The sequence below is a fragment of the Liolophura sinensis genome, chromosome 7 (assembly GCF_032854445.1).
Source record: "Liolophura sinensis isolate JHLJ2023 chromosome 7, CUHK_Ljap_v2, whole genome shotgun sequence".
Lineage (NCBI taxonomy): Eukaryota > Metazoa > Mollusca > Polyplacophora > Chitonida > Chitonidae > Liolophura > Liolophura sinensis.
Genome location: NC_088301.1, coordinates 1201028 through 1221123, shown reverse-complemented (window position 1 = coordinate 1221123; position 20096 = coordinate 1201028). Strand labels below are relative to the sequence as shown.

General features: G+C 41.2%; 1 protein-coding gene across 1 annotated transcript in view; it reads right to left on the bottom strand.

Moving 5' to 3' along the window:
• LOC135469731 (nucleoprotein TPR-like) overlaps positions 1–20096 on the bottom strand; it is a 75337-nt gene that overhangs the window by 2861 nt on the left and 52380 nt on the right. Inside the window, exons 48-60 of the mRNA XM_064748297.1 lie at positions 19471–19610; positions 15909–16006; positions 15282–15547; positions 14423–14497; positions 13696–13978; positions 12568–12616; positions 11928–12175; positions 10480–10552; positions 8525–8671; positions 7999–8100; positions 6672–6783; positions 1582–1656; positions 181–305 (exon numbers count right to left, since the gene is read on the bottom strand). Of these exons, the coding sequence (XP_064604367.1) occupies positions 181–305; positions 1582–1656; positions 6672–6783; positions 7999–8100; positions 8525–8671; positions 10480–10552; positions 11928–12175; positions 12568–12616; positions 13696–13978; positions 14423–14497; positions 15282–15547; positions 15909–16006; positions 19471–19610 (1793 nt within the window). The remainder of the gene's footprint in view (positions 1–180; positions 306–1581; positions 1657–6671; positions 6784–7998; positions 8101–8524; positions 8672–10479; positions 10553–11927; positions 12176–12567; positions 12617–13695; positions 13979–14422; positions 14498–15281; positions 15548–15908; positions 16007–19470; positions 19611–20096) is intronic.

Below are 20096 nucleotides of genomic sequence, written 5' to 3'. Positions count from 1 at the left end.
TAGGACTTAATACCAGTATAAGTTACTACACTCTCAAACAACTGGGCCATGATGTTTCTCCATGGCCTTTACATTATGTTACAGTTTTATAGAATTTGTCCATCCAACACATCTTTCCATGTGCAGAAACTAAACATTAGATTATCATAAGAGATTTGTCAAAGTGAACTGATAGCTTACAGCAAACATGAACGGTGCCAGCTGGTTTCTGCCGCTTGTGGACGGCAGCCTCTCAGTGTGAGCTATGATTGGCTGAAGGGGTGGGGGCGGCCTCTGACTGGAACTGGGCTGGGAGGCCGGGGCAACTGCAAGCAAAACATAAAATTGGAAAAAAGTAGAAAAATACCTAGAAATTCTCAACTGTCTATTTATTTATTTAATTATTAAAGTTGTTGACTGGGATTTAAAAAAATATTTATGGATGTGACAAGCTTTATAGATGAGCGGGCCGGCCTGTGAACAGTGGTTTGACAATTACCTGAACAGGGACACCACTGTGGTTTGACAAGTACCTGAACAGGGACACCACTGTGGTTTGACAAGTACCTGAACAGGGACACCCTTGTGGTTTGACAAGTACCTGAACAGGGACGCTACTGTGGTTTGACAAATACCTGAACAGGGACGCCACTGTGGTTTGGCAAGTACCTGATAAATCTCTTGACAAAGCCACAGCACCATTTCATCAGCTGATTAGCTGATTAGCTGATCGGAGAGCTCACTAAAACTGTCGTGTTAATCGTGAAGAATTTGGGAACATGAATAACTGAGTAAAAAGGGTTTATATAGAATGTGGACGATGATATGTAAATAATACGTCTCAAAAATTCCATTTCTGAAATCCATCCGTTAAATAAAATTTAATTTAATGTAATTTTAACCAATCGATACTTGAAAACTCACGAAATAATGCCTATCATATTGGTGGAAAGCAAGAGTTCATTTCAGACTAAATGATACTGTACCATCCACCATTTATTGCCACTATGGTTCTGAGAAAGGGCACAGCCTTGAAAACTGCCAGTGTAGAGCCTGTGTACATGTCTCTTACCCTGTGGCTGTGTCTGGCTTTAGGCACCCTCCCCATTATGTGTATGGCAGTTACCCTGTGGCTGTGTCTGACTTTGGGCACCCTCCCCTGTATGTGTATGGCGGTTACCCTGTGGCTGTGTCTGACTTTGGGCACCCTCCCCTGTATGTGTATGTCTCTTACCCCGTGGCTGTGTCTGACTTTGGGCAACCTCCCCTGTATGTGTATGACTCTTACCCCGTGGCTGTGTCTGACTTTGGGCACCCTCCCCTGTATGTGTATGGCTCTTACCCCATGGCTGTGTCTGACTTTGGGCACCCTCCCCTGTATGTGTATGGCTCTTACCCCGTGGCTGTGTCTGACTTTGGGCACCCTCCCCTGTATGTGTATGACTCTTACCCCGCGGCTGTGTCTGACTTTGGGCACCCTCCCCAGTATGTCTCACCTCGTGGCTGAGCCTGGTTTTGGGCATCCTCCCCATTATGTGTATCTCTTACCCTGTGGCTGTGCCTAGCTTTGGGCACCCTCCCCATTATGTGTATGGCTCTTACCCTGTGGCTGTGCCTGGCTCTGAGCTCCCTCCCCAGTTTGCGTCTCCACTTGACCATCACCACTGTCCTCCAGATCTGTATAACGCAATATTCACAGCTGATTGTAATTACATGTAGGTTAGGTGACACATCATTCACACCCGATTGTAATTACATGTATGTTGGGTGACACAATATTCACAGCCGATTGTAATTACATGTATGATAGGCGACACATCCTTCACAGCTGATTGTAATTACATGTAGGTCAGGTGACACAATATTCACAGCTGACTATAATTACATGTAGGTCAGGTGACACAGTATTCACAGTCAATTGTAATTACATGTATGTTGGGTGACACATCATTCACAGCTGATTGTAATTACATGTAGGTCAGATGACACAATATTCACAGATGATAGTAATTACATGTAGGTCAGGTGACACAGTATTCACAGCCAATAGTAATTACAAGTATGTTGGGTGACACATCCTTCACAGCTGATTGTAATTACATGTAGGTCAGGTGACACAATATTCACAGCTGATTGTAATTACATGTATGTCAGGTGACACACCATTCACAGCTGATTGCAATTACATGTATGTTGGGTGACACAATATTCACAGCTGATTGTAATTACATGTAGGTCAGGTGACAATATTCACAGCTGATTGTAATTACATGTATGTCAGGTGACACACCATTCACAGCTGATTGTAATTACATGTAGGTCAGGTGACACAATATTCACAGCTGATTGTAATTACATGTAGGTCAGGTGACACAATATTCACAGCTGATTGTAATTACATGTATGTCAGGCGACACATCCTTCACAGCTGATTGTAATTACATGTAGGTCAGGTGACAGTATTCATAGCCAATTGTAATTACATGTATGTCAGGTGACATCATTCACAGCTGATTGTAATTACATGTATGTTGGGTGACACAATATTCACAGCTGACTATAATTACATGTAGGTCAGGTGACACAGTATTCATAGCCAATTGTAATTACATGTATGTCAGGTGACACATCATTCACAGCTGATTGTAATTACATGTATGTTGGGTGACACAATATTCACAGCTGATTGTAATTACATGTATGTCAGGTGACACAATATTCACAGCTGATTGTAATTACATGTAGGTCAGGTGACACATCATTCACAGCTGATTGTAATTACATGTATGTTGGGTGACACACCATTCACAGCTGATTGTAATTACATGTAGGTCAGGTGACACAATATTCACAGATGATTGTAATTACATGTAGGTTAGGTGACACAGTATTCACAGCCAATTGTAATTACAAATATGTTGGGTGACACATCCTTTACAGCTGATTGTAATTACATGTAGGTTAGGTGACACAGTATTCACAGTCAATTGTAATTACATGTATGTCAGGTGACACATCATTCACAGCTGATTGTAATTACATGTAGGTCAGGTGACACAATATTCACAGATGATTGTAATTACATGTAGGTTAGGTGACACAGTATTCACAGCCAATTGTAATTACAAATATGTTGGGTGACACATCCTTCACAGCTGATTGTAATTACATGTAGGTTAGGTGACACAGTATTCACAGCCAATTGTAATTACATGTATGTTGGGTGACACAATATTCACAGCTGATTGTAATTACATGTATGTCAGGTGACACATCATTCACAGATGATTGTAATTACATGTAGGTTAGGTGACACAGTATTCACAGCCAATTGTAATTACAAATATGTTGGGTGACACATCCTTCACAGCTGATTGTAATTACATGTAGGTTAGGTGACACAGTATTCACAGCCAATTGTAATTACATGTATGTTGGGTGACACAATATTCACAGCTGATTGTAATTACATGTATGTCAGGTGACACATCATTCACAGCTGATTGTAATTACATGTATGTTGGGTGACACATCATTCACAGCTGATTGTAATTACATGTAGGTCAGGTGACACATCATTCACAGCTGATTGTAATTACATGTATGTCAGGTGACACAATATTCACAGCTGATTGTAATTACATGTAGGTTAGGTGACACATCATTCACACCCGACTGTAATTACATGTATGTTGGGTGACACAATATTCACAGCTGATTGTAATTACATGTATGTCAGGTGACACAATATTCACCACTGATTGTAATTACATGTATGTTGGGTGACACATCATTCACACCCGATTGTAATTACATGTATGTTGGGTGACACAATATTCACAGCTGATTGTAATTACATGTAGGTCAGGTGACACAATATTCACAGCTGATTGTAATTACATGTAGGTTAGGTGACGCATCATTCACACCCGATTGTAATTACATGTATGTTGGGTGACACAATATTCACAGCCGATTGTAATTACATGTAGGTCAGGTGACACAATATTCACAGCTGATTGTAATTACATGTATGTCAGGTGACACATCATTCACAGCCAATTGTAATTACATGTAGGTTAGGTGACACATCATTCACACCTGATTGTAATTACATGTATGTTGGGTGACACAATATTCACACCCGATTGTAATTACATGTATGATATGCGACACATCCTTCACAGCTGATTGTAATTACATGTAGGTCAGGTGACACAATATTCACAGCTGATTGTAATTACATGTAGGTTAGGTGACACATCATTCACACCCGATTATAATTACATGTATGTTGGGTGACACAATATTCACAGCTGATTGTAATTACATGTATGTCATGTGACACATCATTCACAGCCAATTGTAATTACATGTAGGTCAGGTGACACATCATTCACAGCTGATTGTAATTACATGTAGTGCAGGTGACACAATATTCACAGCTGATTGTAATTACATGTATGTCAGGTGACACAATATTCACAGCTGATTGTAATTACATGTATGTTGGGTGACACAATATTCACAGCTGATTGTAATTACATGTAGGTCAGGTGACACATCATTCACAGCTGACTGTAATTACATGTAGGTCTGTTCGCAGCTGATTGTAATTACATGTATGTTGGGTGACAATATTCACAGCTGATTGTAATTACATGTTGGTTAGGTGACACAGTACTCACAACTGATTGTAATTACATGTATGTTGGGTGACACAATATTCACAGCTGATTGTAATTACATGTTGGTTAGGTGACACATCATTCACAGCCGATTGTAATTACATGTATGTTGTGTGACACAATATTCACAGCTAATTGTAATTACATGTATGTTGGGTGACACAATATTCACAGCCGATTGTAATTACATGTATGTCAGGTGAGACATCATTCACAGCCGACTGTAATTACATGTAGGTTAGGTGACACATCATTCACAGCCGATTGTAATTACATGTAGGTCAGGTGACACAGTATTCACAGCTGACTGTAATTACATACAGGTCAGGTGACACAGTATTCAATCCTAATATATTGATGTCACAAAGTGTGCAGATTTCAGTGATGCTAAAAGTTTTCAACTTGAGATGCAAACTTGAGATACCAAGTTGAACAAGCAATCTGGAACCTTTGAATATAGTTATATCTACTGACTACTATTCGCTAGTTTGCCAGCGAAGGTGTAGTCCCTGTGTATTCAGCTATGTGAACATATACTAGCTGTGAAAACCGGGAAGTTTATCTTGCAATATGTAACCTACCTCAGCAAAACACAATCAGTTCAGTTCTAGATTAAGCGATTTAATTAAGGGAGTAAGTATACGATCAAAGTCATCGAATGGTATTGACAGTCGGCGTACTAATTTTGATATACATTTACGTAATGCCATATAGAACCTTACAGCAGATTTCACAGCAAACCTGACTAATGTTCACATAAACTTTACAAACCAAGACAACTTTCTTGTGACTAAAGCACGTGCAATGCCGCATGCCTCTCGCCTAGGACAGCGGCTTCACACAAGCAGACAGCAGTCTCGTGTGGCCGTGCCTGTGGATGATCCTTCAGTCAAATCTTATCATTGGTCTCGTTTGTGTAAAAAATACATCTAAATAACAGATTTATATGTATATGTATATATATTACTGTAAGAATCAAGTAAGCCTCATATCGAAAGAACTAAAAAAAAACAAACAAACCCTAAACAGGACAGCATCGGGCATCAGGGGGCCGCAGACTTTTCACAATCGGCTACTTCCGGTTGACAAACATGTCTGACTGCAGCCATCGGTGTTTTCAACAAGCAACACGAAATGGCTGGTGCATTTTTTTTTCATTTGACTGGTGTGTTAACGAAGATTTCAAGATTGGCCTACATTATTGATTTACACTACTGAAATTACTGAGTGCCATAAAATTTTTCACAGGCAAATGACTCCCGCAACAAGGAAAACCTTTTACGGAAGACACGAAGGATATCTGTTCACTTCTAAGGGAGATGAAGTATGAGCTAGTTTTAGCAGTCGTGGTGATCCATTACGAATCTCACATGAACTCACTTGTAAATCATTTCTTTAAAAGAAGACTGCCACTTTGCAATCAACAAGACACACCTGAGATATTTATATGGTGTTAGTCTTTCAAAAATTCTTTTAAATCATTCTAACAAAGAACTTTCCGTCATCAATTTTCCACATCCAACTCATGGCCATAACAATGCTCAGCCACATGTGTGTGATCAGTCACAGTGAACGGATCACTTACCTTGTGGGTGACTGTCCCGGACCTCTCAACAGGCCCTCTACAAATTCTCTACAAACCCTAAGACCGCGCTAGGATTGCGCTTGTCTGCGGGCTGGTTTTGACTTTTAGTCTGAGCTGTAATGTAATAGCTATCTCAATGTTCAAAACAAAACAAAATGTGACCAGCTTCAAACTTGCACATGGATATTAAATTATCGCCAGTCGAGCCACATATCACTTCAGAACTAACTAAACGTTCTCAAAAAAAAAAAACTGTTCAAAAAAAACTGCTGCAGTCCAAAATATGACAAGAACTGCCGTAATTTTGTAGGAATTCATAGAAGCAGTCTCAGTCTCCAGCATGATTTGTAACTTGTCTTGAACCAAATTTTGAATTCAATACTCAAACCAGAAAATGTCCCCACCATACGTTTTCTTACCAACAATGACAACATCATCCTCATCTGTCTCGCCTTCCTCCTGCATATCCTCCTGGCCTTCCTCATAATCCTCGTCTTCCTCCTCTTCTTCCTCCATCTCCTCCCCCTCCTCCTGATCACGATCATAAACACAAAGAGTCCCATAAACACACAATGTCCCATAAACACACAATGACACAATGTCACATAAACACACAATGTCACATAAACACAGTGTCGCATAAACACACAATGTCACATAAACACACAATGTCACATAAACACACAATGTCACATAAACACAGTGTCGCATAAACACACAATGTCACATAAACACACAGTGTCGCATAAACACACAATGTCACATAAACACAGTGTCGCATAAACACACAATGTCACATAAACACACAATGTCACATAAACACACAGTGTCGCATAAACACACAGTGTCGCATAAATACACAATGTCACATAAACACACAGTGTCACATAAACACACAATGTCGCATAAACACACAGTGTCGCATAAACACACAATGTCGCATAAACACACATCACATAAACACACAGTGTCGCATAAATACACAATGTCATATAAACACAGCGTTGCATTAATACACCGCGTCGCACAAATACAGTGTCGCATTACCACACAGTGGCGCATAAACACACAATGTCACATAAACACACAGTGTCGCATAAACACACAATGTCGCATAAACACACAGTGTCGCATAAACACACAATGTCGCATAAACACACAGTGTGGTATAAACACACAATGTCACATTAACAAACAGTGTCACATTAACAAACAGTGTCGCATAAACACACAACGTCGCATAAACACACAGTGGTGCATAAATACACAATGTCGCATAAACAAACAGCGTTGCATTACCACGCAGGGTTGTATAAACACACAACGTCACATAGACGCACAGTGTCGCATAAATACACACTGTTGCATAAACACACAGTGTCATATAAATATACAATGTGACATAAATACACAGTATCTGCATATATCACAAACACACAGACGTTAAACCCTAAGCATACATATGTATACAAATACAGTCACATAAACACACGGTGTCGCATAAACATAGTCACATAAACACAATCACACACACAAAAAAACAGTCACACCTAGCTGAATACCTGAACACCACTGAAAACCACACAAAACGAATTACTGTGCTAAGAACGATGACCCGATGGAAGCATCTCAGCTAAGTAAAGGTTTGGAAATGTAATAAATATAGATACAACACATGTATGACTCTGTCTTCGTCCATTCAAGCTGTAACGAATGAGTCACACAATGGAGAGAACTCTGTTTTACCTCAAACTCTTCGTCATCTTCATCCCCTTCCTCCTCCTCATCCTCAATAATTTCCTCTTCCACCTCCACTCTGTCATCCTCCTCCTCCACTTCCACTTCCTCCTGAGAACAGACACACAAACATGGACTTCCCTACATGAATTCAGGATGCAGTAGGAGTGTCAAACTTATGGTGCTGCTTGACTAACGCAATATGTCAGTGTACTAGCACAGTATTAGTGTATACTGACATCTACTGACAGCACAGCTTGTGCTTTAATTGCTTGAGTAACTAGGAAAGTATCACAACTTTGTTTCGTTCAATGTCTTTGGTACAACCTAATAATTATCATTCAGGTTGGTATACAGACACCAGGCACATACAACAACACAAAAACAACCAGGAGTTCCAGATGAGGAAGTAACCAAAATGACAATTTTATAACATGGATGTGTAGTATTGCGGTAAATGCAGAGCTACTCATTATTCTAGCACTGACACCAGTGTCATCTCAGCACCATCCTCTTTCCACACCCCATTATGTACCTGATCATCCTCGTCACTGTCCACCAGTATCACCTCCTCATCCTCTTCCTCCTGGGACTTGACAGGGGGTGGAGCCTGAGGGGCAGGGCCTGTGTCGCTCTGGGCCGGAGTCACATCCTCCCCTGCCTTGCTTTCCAATGCTGAAGTCTGACGAGAAAACAGCATACGTTTTATTAGACTGTAGGAATAACAAGCATTCTGGTGGTATTGCTTGTGCAATATACAATGGACATATGTATGTTCCCCACTGGTTTGAGTCGTCAGAATACCAGCTACAGCGTATGGGAACGTTCACAGCAGTACAAAAACAGCTCTAATTTGATAGAAATTGGACTACATGTCCCAAAACGAACTTAATATGAAACTTGTCCTGGACAAGCCATGTACCAACCTTTTTTTTCATCAGAATAACTGATTGTTTTGAAAAAAAAAAGTCAGGAAAAATGGGCAAAATGGTCACATGTCACTGAAAATATAATATAATAATATCTTGATTTATTGAAGGTAGTCTTGGTCAATTGAAAATGAAACTGTGCTTCCTCAAGGCCTTCACAGAGAAAACAAATATATAGGACAATCAAAAAATACATCAATATATATATAAAACAAGGCACCATGTAGTTTGAAAAGAGAAGCTACATACATTCATAAAAAAAAAAACACAACCAATAGTGCTGTTCCCACAACTGTCCCAAACAGCAGAAGTAAGGTAGTGGGGGAGGGCCCATTACCGACCCCTTCCTACCCCCCTGCTGGCTCACAAACCAAGTGAGTGGGAGACGGCCCCTTTCCCATCTCCTGTAGGTCAGGCTACACAGTATTCAATAATGTGCAGCTGTTTGATTGGACAGAAAAGCTGTTTAATATAGTTTGGACAGAGATTGTGTAATACTTTAAAGATGATACAAAGAATTTTGTAGTTTACGATTTTGTTAAAATACATCAATTTTAGTCTTGAAAGTAAAGTTCTTCCAGATGTGTTTATGCTTTCTTGTAGAACTGAACAAGCAGCTCTTTGCTGTACTTTGACTATTCTTTCTCTGTGTTTTATTGAACAGTTTTCCCACACTGAACAGCAATAATCAAACTGAGGAAGAACATAACACTACAGTCATGTCTTAGAAGAGCTCTCTTCCTTCGTAGAATCCCTAGCAATTTAGAAACCTTTTTACAGACATTTTTGATTTGTGTGGTCCCGGAAAGATGTTCAATATAAATACCAAGCAGTTTAACATTACTGACTTGCTCAAGTTTACTTCCATCAAGCATAACAGAGAAAGGAACATGTTTAATTAACTGCAGCTGTTGCCTGGAGCCCAGTATCATGTTTGTAGATTTTTGGTTATTAATGAACATGAGGTTTTTGTAGCACCAGTCTTTAATGTAATCCATACCACTGTTAGGACTGTGCTCAATGTCAGACACATTGCCTGAGGAGCAGTATAACATTGTGTCATCAGCAAAGTTGTCAAAAGAATTGTCACTGTCTTTAAGAAATAATGTGAGATCATATATATATATATATATATATAGAATAAATGGTAAAGGTTCCAAAAGGAACCTTGCAGAACTCCAGCCTTAATATCCATAGCATCAGACATTTCTCCAACAACAACCTTCTGTTGTCTGTTAGGCAAGTTGGTAGGACTGGGAAAAAGTAAGAGCAGTTGAGTGAAATTTGTATAAACATGTACTTCAAGCTTTTTAAGTAATATATCATGATTAACAATACTGAATGCTTACTTGAAGTCTACAAGTACGGTTCCAGTAACTTCCCCATTATCTATCACCCTACGCCATTATTCATCCATTTTCATAAATGCAGTTTCACAAGAGTTTAAGCAGCGAAAACCAGATTTATTTTCATGCCATAATTTAAATTTTGAGAGTTACTCATATAAACTGTTATGTACATGTCGTTCAATGATGTTTGAAACAATGGGTAGGACGGATACTGGATGATATTTTTCAACTTTATTCTTTCGACCCCCTTTGTGAAGAAGAATAACTTCATCAATTTCCACATATCTGGAAAAGAATTGGTCATAAGCCATTTGTTTATTAGCATGGTCACAGATTTTGCAAGGGCTGCTGATAAAAGAAATACAGCACTGACACTGACTAGACCACTGGGCTTATTTTTATCAAGGTTTAAAAGGTACTGCAATATAGAAACATACGAGATATTTGGTATGAAGTAAAAGGTGTCATGGGGAACTTTTTCCTCGACTTGTTCCTGAGTCTTTCAAGGTTCTGAACAAAACTGTCATTGTTTATATTATTATCATCCATCAAATGTTGGGCTACATTTGAGAAAAAGGTATTGAAAATATAGCTAATTTTAGCTGGATCATTTATTACATTGCCATCCTCATCAGTGATAGCATCAGGCTGTAGACTCTTTTGCTTAGGATTACATTTTCTCAAGACCTCCCAGGATCTGTTGGTAGCAAATGCAATTTCTTTCAAGTCATTTGTAAATTGCCGCTTCTTTGCTCAAGCAAATTTTATTGTCCACTTTATTTTTTCCAGTGTTTGAGATTTGCCTCATGTCCTTTCAATTGTACATATCTCGTTGATACATAAAATTTTGAATATCTTCTGTAACCCATGACGGTTTTGAAAGGTATTTGGTTCGTCTTCTTTTCAAGGGAGCACATTTATTTAGAGCATCTTGGAACAGATTTTACCATTCATTCACAGCTGCTTCGGGATTTATTATGTGATCTATAATTTCTCAGGGCATTAAGTGTTGGTGGAAAAAATTGTCGTTGAAATCTCTTCAGGCTCTCTATTGAACTGTAACATGTTCATGCTTCATACTGTGGTTAATCATTGATTTTAGGGTGACACAGGCTGGAGAATGATCATTTATGGCTAGAACAGGGACTTGAACAGATACAACTTTCTCGGTGGAGGTCACATATATATGATCGATGGGAGTTGAAGTGGATGAAGTGATTCGGGTGGGAAACTTCACAGGTAGAGTCAGATTTAAAGATTCTGTCGTACTAGTTCAACTAGCATTAGGAGTGATATTACTCAAGTCTATATTAAAATACATCATAATATACACAAATATAAATCAGTAAAACTCAGCCTTGATCTGTAACTTGTAAGAGTGAAAACACACTCTTTTCATTTCAATCTGACAATCATTTTGGGAAAAAAGTCCAAAACAGCTTAAGACAAAAACAGGTTAATACAGTCATAATTGTGTCCAAGTGGATGAAACGTCCTGAAACTCAAACTGGAACCTGACAGACGAGACAAAAACCTGGAGTCCCCTCAGTTACTGGTAGGGGACAACCATTCACACCTTTCTAAACATCCTCTTTCTCTCACAAGAAACTTGCTAGCAATCATAGTGTGTTGATTAACAAAGTTCCCTGAGATCACTCACATCTGCAGAGAAGCCCTCATCAACTTCCCCTTCCCCTGTCTCTGCAGCCATATCTTCCTCTCCAGCCTCGCTGGGGTTGCTTCAACGCTCGTCCCCACAGCCTCAACATCAGCCTCCTCGGCCACACCCCCAGTCACCTCGGCCACGCCCCCCTCCTCAATAATGCTGGTGGTGGAGTCTGAGCTAATGGCTGTGGTGGTTCTACTGTCCACATCTGTCACTGTGATGGTCGGAACCGCACCACTCTCCTAAAGTCACAAAAGAACAGTTGACAAGTTTAGCATTCATACATTGTCACTTGAGCTTTATGTTCCAAAGGACTTTTAGCACAACTATGTCATGTTAGGACAGTTTCTCTTTGAAGCTGGCCTTTAGACTGCCCGGCTTTCAGTGCCTGTGGGGACTTACAAATGAGACGACACTTGTGCAGCCATTTGCACAGCTTATCGTTCCTTCCCCTCACTCACTAGACCACTTCCCCTCCGGCAATATGGATATCTGTGTGTCACATGTAAGTTTCTCCAGTAACTTGCCAATGACTGGTGGTTTCTCTGGGTGCTATGGTATCCTCTATGCTCAGTACAAAGGACATACCCGGAGTGCCAATTTTAACATCTTCACCACACTCTCAACAACTCACCAAAGAAACTCTGGATTTTTTGCCATCCGGTTCAGAGTCTATGTCTTGACTACAACATAAAAAAAAAAAACAGTTGTGAATTCACTGTCCTCCTCAAAACTGGTGACTAAGGTTACAATAAAACCATTTTCAAATGTACAGAATTACACCCACAAGCTTGAGTTGTTAAAAAGCTTGTATAATTTTGACAGGCAAATCAATACGCCCAGGTATCATTTTCTTTCTCTAGTTTGTATTTTACTGATTACTGACAGAATTACAGCCCTATCACAGTGATCCCCATATTCTCCTCATGAAGATAATTCAGTATTACAGCCATATCCTCCCTGTACTCTCTTCATGAAGATAATATAGTATTACAGCCCTATCAAGGCGATCCCCTGTACTCTCCTCATGAAGATAATACAGCATTACAGCCCTATCAGGGTGATCCCTGTGCTGTCCTCATGAAGATAATACAGTATTACAGCCATATCATTGTGATCCCCCTACTCTCCTCATGAAGATAACACAGTATTACAGCCTATCATTGTGATCCCTGTATTCTCTTCATGAGGATAATATTTATTCATTTGACTGATGTTTTACGCCCGTACTCAAGAACATTTCACTTATTCGACAGCGGTCAGCATTATGGTGGGTGGAAACCGGGCAGAGCCTGGGGGAAACCCACAACCATCCGTAGGTTGCTGGCAGACCATCCCACGTACGGCCGGAGAGGAAGCCAGCATGAGCTGGACTTGAACTCAGTGACCGCATTGGTGAGAGACTCCTGTGTCATCATGCTTCGCTAGGCGCCCTAACCAAATGAGCCACGGAGGCGCCTTGAAGATAATACAGCACCTGACTAGATCCTTAATACCTAGGATGTAAATCAACACCATGTATTGTTTATAATTACTTTTGTTTGTAAATCTGTTAAGCCATGATACTCCTAAATGTAACTGTCACCATCAACATAAAAGCACCCAGATAACTGTTGTGTTCTTAATCTTTGTTTTGTGACAACTTTTTATCGCAATCAATGCGTATCTTGATCCAGTCATTATCTCAGCACAGACTTGTGTATGTGTGGACAAGCAAACCATTGCTTCCTGATATACATGTAGAAATAAAAGTGTGCCTCACCTTTCTGGTTCCCTAGGTCTCTTGGTGGTCTGTGTAGAGGGCTGGGGCTCAGCAGGGCCTGTAACTCTTGCTGTGGATGGTTGTGGTTCAGCAGGGCCTGTAACTCTTGATGTGGATGGTTGTGGTTCAGCAGGGCCTGTAACTCTTGATGTGGATGGTTGTGGTTCAGCAGGGCCTGTAACTCTTGATGTAGATGGTTGTGGTTCAGCAGGGCCTGTAACTCTTGATGTAGCAGAGGTGGACAAGTCCTGCGGTTCTGAGGCAGAGGGGCCAGGCTGAGGTTCTGACAACGATAACACAAGGAAAATGACACTTTATTTTTTTCAAAACAGCCAGGTCTAACTTAACATAAAACTTTCACTACATCCATTTATGGCCTTAACTTTATTTGCAAAATCAGGTAGAATGATAATAATCTGCGGAAGTAGCCATGCTTACAGATCTCCCAAATTCATTTGACTTCCCCCTCCAATTCAGCAAGACATAACAATGCCAATTTATGTTTAACTTAAAATACACCCAGGAACAGGCCATGTTACATGAAATTTAATGTGCAGTTAACATCTTCTCCAGAGTCCTTATTTAGCACATTTGTGTTCATTAACCGATGATACCATGTAAAGTAACTCCCTAAGCATGTTTAACTAATGGAAACAAACATCAACTCTCGTAATCCACAGTGAGACAATATATTCTCAGACAAATATTGAAAACTGAAACGTCCTACCTTGGGGGAGCGACTCTCTGGGCAGGTCTGCCCTTGTACTGTGGCCTGTGGCTGTTGGCATGGATGTTGATGCCTCTGACAGGGAGAAACAAATTCACTCATTATACCTCCACTCAGACATGGAGTAGCAATGATTCCTCAAGCTTTAAATATACAAAAGTGCAAGTTAAAGCAATTAAAGCACCTTACTGATTTATCTGAAACTTCCTGCGTGAGCTTGGTGAACTTAGGGGCTTACCCTAAAGGAGAAAGCAATGCCTAACGATATTTGTATGATGTACCACAACACAAGCATACATTAGAGGCCAAGCAAGGTACCAAAATTGAAGACATAATCCAAGGCTTGAACCCTGATATTAAACCTGTCAATACAATCGACAAGGTTGTCAAAGTTCAATGGAAACATGACTGTACTTGAATTGTGTCAGTATTTCTTCCTTTATTAAATTGGTGTTTTACACCGTACTCAGTACTATTTCACTCATACAACGGCGGTCAGTACTATGGTGGGAGGGAAACCCCACGACCAGCCACAAGTTGTTGACAGACCTTACACCGTACTCAGTACTATTTCACTCATACAACGGCGGTCAGCACTATGGTGGGAGGAAACCCACGACCAGTCGCAAGTTGTTGACAGACCTTACAAACGTACGGTGAGATGCTCCTAGGTCAATGCGCCACAGTAGGGCCGCTAATCACCGCAGCCAAATTTTGTCAGTAAACGAGGTGTATATTTATGTGATGATGATACATAAATGCCAACTGGACCAGTAAACTTATATTTCTCTTTGTTAAATCAGTTACCCATAAAATCCAAGACCCTGAGTGCACATGCACAGCACCATGAAACTCTTACCATCATGACTCTCTGGTGCTGTAATGGTGGTAGGCATCACTGTTGCTGTGGGCGTGGTCCCACTATGAGATCCTGTTGCCGTGGGGGTGGACCCGCCATGTGATCCTGTTACTGGGCTGATGGCATGGGGCGTATGCTGGCAGTAGCCTTGGCTGCGGCTTGGTTGCTGGGCACAGGCTGTATGGGAGTGGCGGGGCGGATACCCACAGTGGGTGTGGCCCATTGGGCGAATATTGGCTGTCCGGGGTGACTCTGGTGTGGTTATGCTGTCAATTTATGTAGTGAGGGTACATGTACACTGTGTGTCATCAAAACTGGTGGTATTACAGAGCACCTGGAATGCTGGCCATCGGTTTTTACAACAGAGGTGTGGTAACAACTTTTAAGCCCAGATTTCCAATCTACGACTTTGAGGTGGACAGATTAGCCAGACAGATCGCAGTGTCCAGTGTTAAATTGCAGTAAATTTTAACTTTTGAAGTTCAACAATTCTGAACAAAACATGTCATGAACAAAACAAACTGTGAAATACTGAAGAACAAACTTAACACTGAGCACCACACACACAGTAATCCTGGCACAGTGTCTCAGTGTGTAGTCAGCAAGCAGTGACTCCACTGTACTCACCTTCTCTCAGGCGTGGTTTTGGCCTGAGGTCTGAGGATGGGGGCCTTCTTCACTGGCTGTTTCTTCTGACTCTCTATCAGCTTCTGTAACTGGTGCACTGTTAAGTACACAATTCATCAAACTCTCAATTTACAAGGGTTAGGGTTCACAAAGTCTCCTGGTAAGTACACAAGTCGTCCAACTTTCAAATAACACTGTTAAGGTTAACAAAAGTGAGTACACAAGTCATCAAACTATCAAATATCAGGGGTTAGGGGTTCACAGAGTCTCCTGGTAAGTACACATGTCATCAAACTCTCAAATTAACACTTAGGGTTCACAAAATCTCCTAGTAAGTTCACGACAGAAGCCTAATTCAAACCTAGACCTAGTACAATGACAAGTGACATTCCACGACAGAAGCCCCAGTCAAACATAGACCTAGGACTATTACAAGTGACATTCACGACAGAAGAGCCAGTCAAACATAGAGCTAGGACTATGTCAAGTGACATTCACGACAGAAGAGCCAGTCAAACCTAGACCTAGGACTATGTCAAGTGACATTCCACGATCGAAGAGCCAGTCAAACACAGAGCTAGGACTATGTCAAGTGACATTCCACGACAGAAGAGCCAGTCAAACACAGAGCTTGGACTATGACAAGTGACATTCCACGACAGAGGCCCCAGTCAAACATAGAGCTAGGACTATTACAAGTGGACATTCCACGACAGAAGAGCCAGTCAAACATAGAGCTAGGACTAAGTCAAGTGACATTCCACGACAGAAGAGCCAGTCAAACATAGAGCTAGGACTATGACAAGTGACATTCCACGATCCAAGCCCCAGTAAAAACCTTGACCTAGGCTATTTAAGACAACCTGCGAGTGAAAAATCACAAGTAATCTTCAACAATCTTGGAAGGATTGTACGATAAATCATGGGGAATGTATCTAGAAGATCGCCAGCGATCACAAGGTCACCAGAGTGGAAACAAGGCTGTTTATGTACTGATCATGGGTTGCTGACTGAGACTGAAATACTGACTGAGACTGAAATACTGACTGAGGACTGAAATGGTGACTGAGACTGAAATACTGACTGAGACTGAAATACTGACTGAGACTGAAATACTCACGGAGACTGAAATACTCACGGAGACTGAAATACTGACAGACTGAAATACTGACTGAGACTGAAATACTGAGACTGAAATACTGACTGAGACTGAAATGGTGACTGAGACTGAAATACTGACTGAGACTGAAATGGTGACTGAGGACTGAAATACTGACTGACTGAAAAGGTGACTGAGACTGAAATACTGACTGAGGACTGAAACACTGACGGAGACTGAAATACTGATGGAGACTGAAATACTGACTGGGACTGAAATACTGACTGAAACTGAAATGGTGACTGAGGCTCAAATACTGACTGAGACTGAAATACTGACTGAGACTGAAATACTGACTGAGACTGAAATGGTGACAGACTGAAATACTGACTGAGACTGAAATACTGACTGAGACTGAAATACTGATGGAGACTGAAATACTGACGGAGACTGAAATACTGACTGAGACTGAAATACCCGATTCATGAGGTTTTCGTCAAGGGGAGTTAAAGGAGAAAAAAAACCCCTGAAGTTTCATTTATTTATTTGATTGGTGTTTTAAACCCATGACCATCCACAGATTGCTGAGAGACCTTCCCATGTATGGCCAGTGAGGAGGGCAGTATGAGCTGGATATGAACTAACAGCAGCTGCATTGGTGAGAGGCTTCTGTGTCATTGTGCCGCACTGGCATGCTAACACCCTTGGCCGTGGAGGCTTCTGTGTCATTGTGCCGCACTGGCATGCTAACACCCTTGGCCGTGGAGGCTTCTGTGTCATTGTGCCGCATGGGCATGCTAACACCCTTGGCCGTGGAGGCTTCTGTGTCATTGTGCCGCACTGGCATGCTAACACCCTTGGCCATGGAGCCTTCTGTGTCATTGTGCCGCATGGGCATGCTAACACCCTTGGCCATGGAGGCTTCTGTGTCAATGTGCTGCGCTGGCATGCTAACACCCTTGGCCGTGGAGGCTTCTGTGTCAATGTGCTGCGCTGGCATACTAACACCCTTGGCCGTGGAGGCTTCTGTGTCATTGTGCCGCATGGGCATGCTAACACCCTTGGCCATGGAGGCTTCTGTATCACTGTGCCGCGCTGGCGTGCTAACACCCTTGGCCATGGAGGCCCCCATTTGAAGCTTTACTTGTCATATCACTGAAAAATATCTGTCCTTATCTTCTATCTCATGAACAAACCTAATAATTTAATAATGTGCTGTATTCATTACTCAATGAAAAGTGAACACAACCTGTAGATACAGTGTAATTTCAGCCAGATACAGCTGTACATGTACAACCTGTAGATACATCATCATTTCAGCCAGATACAGCTGTACATGTACAATCTGTAGCTACAGCATCATTTCAGCCAGATGCAGCTGTACATGTACAACCTGTAGATACAGCATCATTTCAGCCAGATACAGTTGTACATGTACAACCTGTAGATACAGCATCAGCCAGATACAGCTGTACATGTACAACCTGTAGATACAGTATCATTTCAGCCAGATACAGCTGTACATGTACAACCTGTAGATACAGCATCATTTCAGCCAGATACAGCTGTACATGTACAGCATGTAGATACAGCATCATTTCAGCCAGATACAGCTGTACATGTACAGCATGTAGATACAACATCATTTCAGCCAGATACAGCTGTACATGTACAACCTGTAGACACAGCATCATTTCAGCCAGATACAGCTGTACATGTACAACCTGTAGACACAGCATCATTTCAGCCAGATACAGCTGTACATGTACAACCTGTAGACACAGCATCATTTCAGCCAGATACAGCTGTACATGTACAACCTGTAGACACAGCATCATTTCAGCCAGATACAGCTGTACATGTACAACCTGTAGACACAGCATCATTTCAGCCAGATACAGCTGTACATGTACAACCTGTAGACACAGCATCATTTCAGCCAGATACAGCTGTACATGTACAACCTGTAGACACAGCATCATTTCAGCCAGATACAGCTGTACATGTACAACCTGTAGACACAGCATCATTTCAGCCAGATACAGCTGTACATGTACAACCTGTAGACACAGCATCATTTCAGCCAGATACAGCTGTACATGTACAACCTGTAGACACAGCATCATTTCAGCCAGATACAGCTGTACATGTACAACCTGTAGACACAGCATCATTTCAGCCAGATACAGCTGTACATGTACAACCTGTAGACACAGCATCATTTCAGCCAGATACAGCTGTACATGTACAACCTGTAGACACAGCATCATTTCAGCCAGATACAGCTGTACATGTACAACCTGTAGACACAGCATCATTTCAGCCAGATACAGCTGTACATGTACAACCTGTAGATACAGCATCAGCAGATACAGCTGTACATGTACAGCCTGTAGACACAGCATCATTTCAGCCAGATACATATGCTTCTGGCGACCACATAACTATACCGCTAATACTTACACGAGCCTGAAGCTCTGTGTTATCTCTCCGTAATTTCTCCACAGCCTGGGGTTCCTCAGCAGTTGTGGCCCCTGATGGGCGTGAATTCTGTAGCTGGTCCAGCTGGGAGACCTTGTTCTCTATCTCTGACTGGCAGTGTGCTGACGCGATGCTCTAACTCCTCTAAAATGAACAGTAATGTTACATGTTTATCAAAGGTGAGGGAACACTAGCAGGAAATCACATGTTCTGTGCACTGGTATATATGATTACTTTCTTGTTTGGACCAGGCCAAGGAGGAATGATCGGGTAAAAGGTACAACTGATATTGATTTGAGAGCCAAGGTTCCCCCTTTGATCAATTTTGAATGCAGGTCTAGGAAAATACCATGCAATACACTTAAAACCCCTCAGCCATGAGCACATGTATGATGTAATGAAGAGATTCGACTTAATGGTGGTTTTGTAATAATGTGTAGATCTTCTTTGAGTGGCATTTAGAAAGTTGTGAGACATGATGCTGGAGAATACCTTTTTAGGATAACAACTTCTTTGTTTATTTCAAGCTGCCTTATATAAATTTAACTTAAATGATCTCTATGACCTTGAATAAAAAGGTCAAGGTAGCTGAAAATCAATAGGGTTCT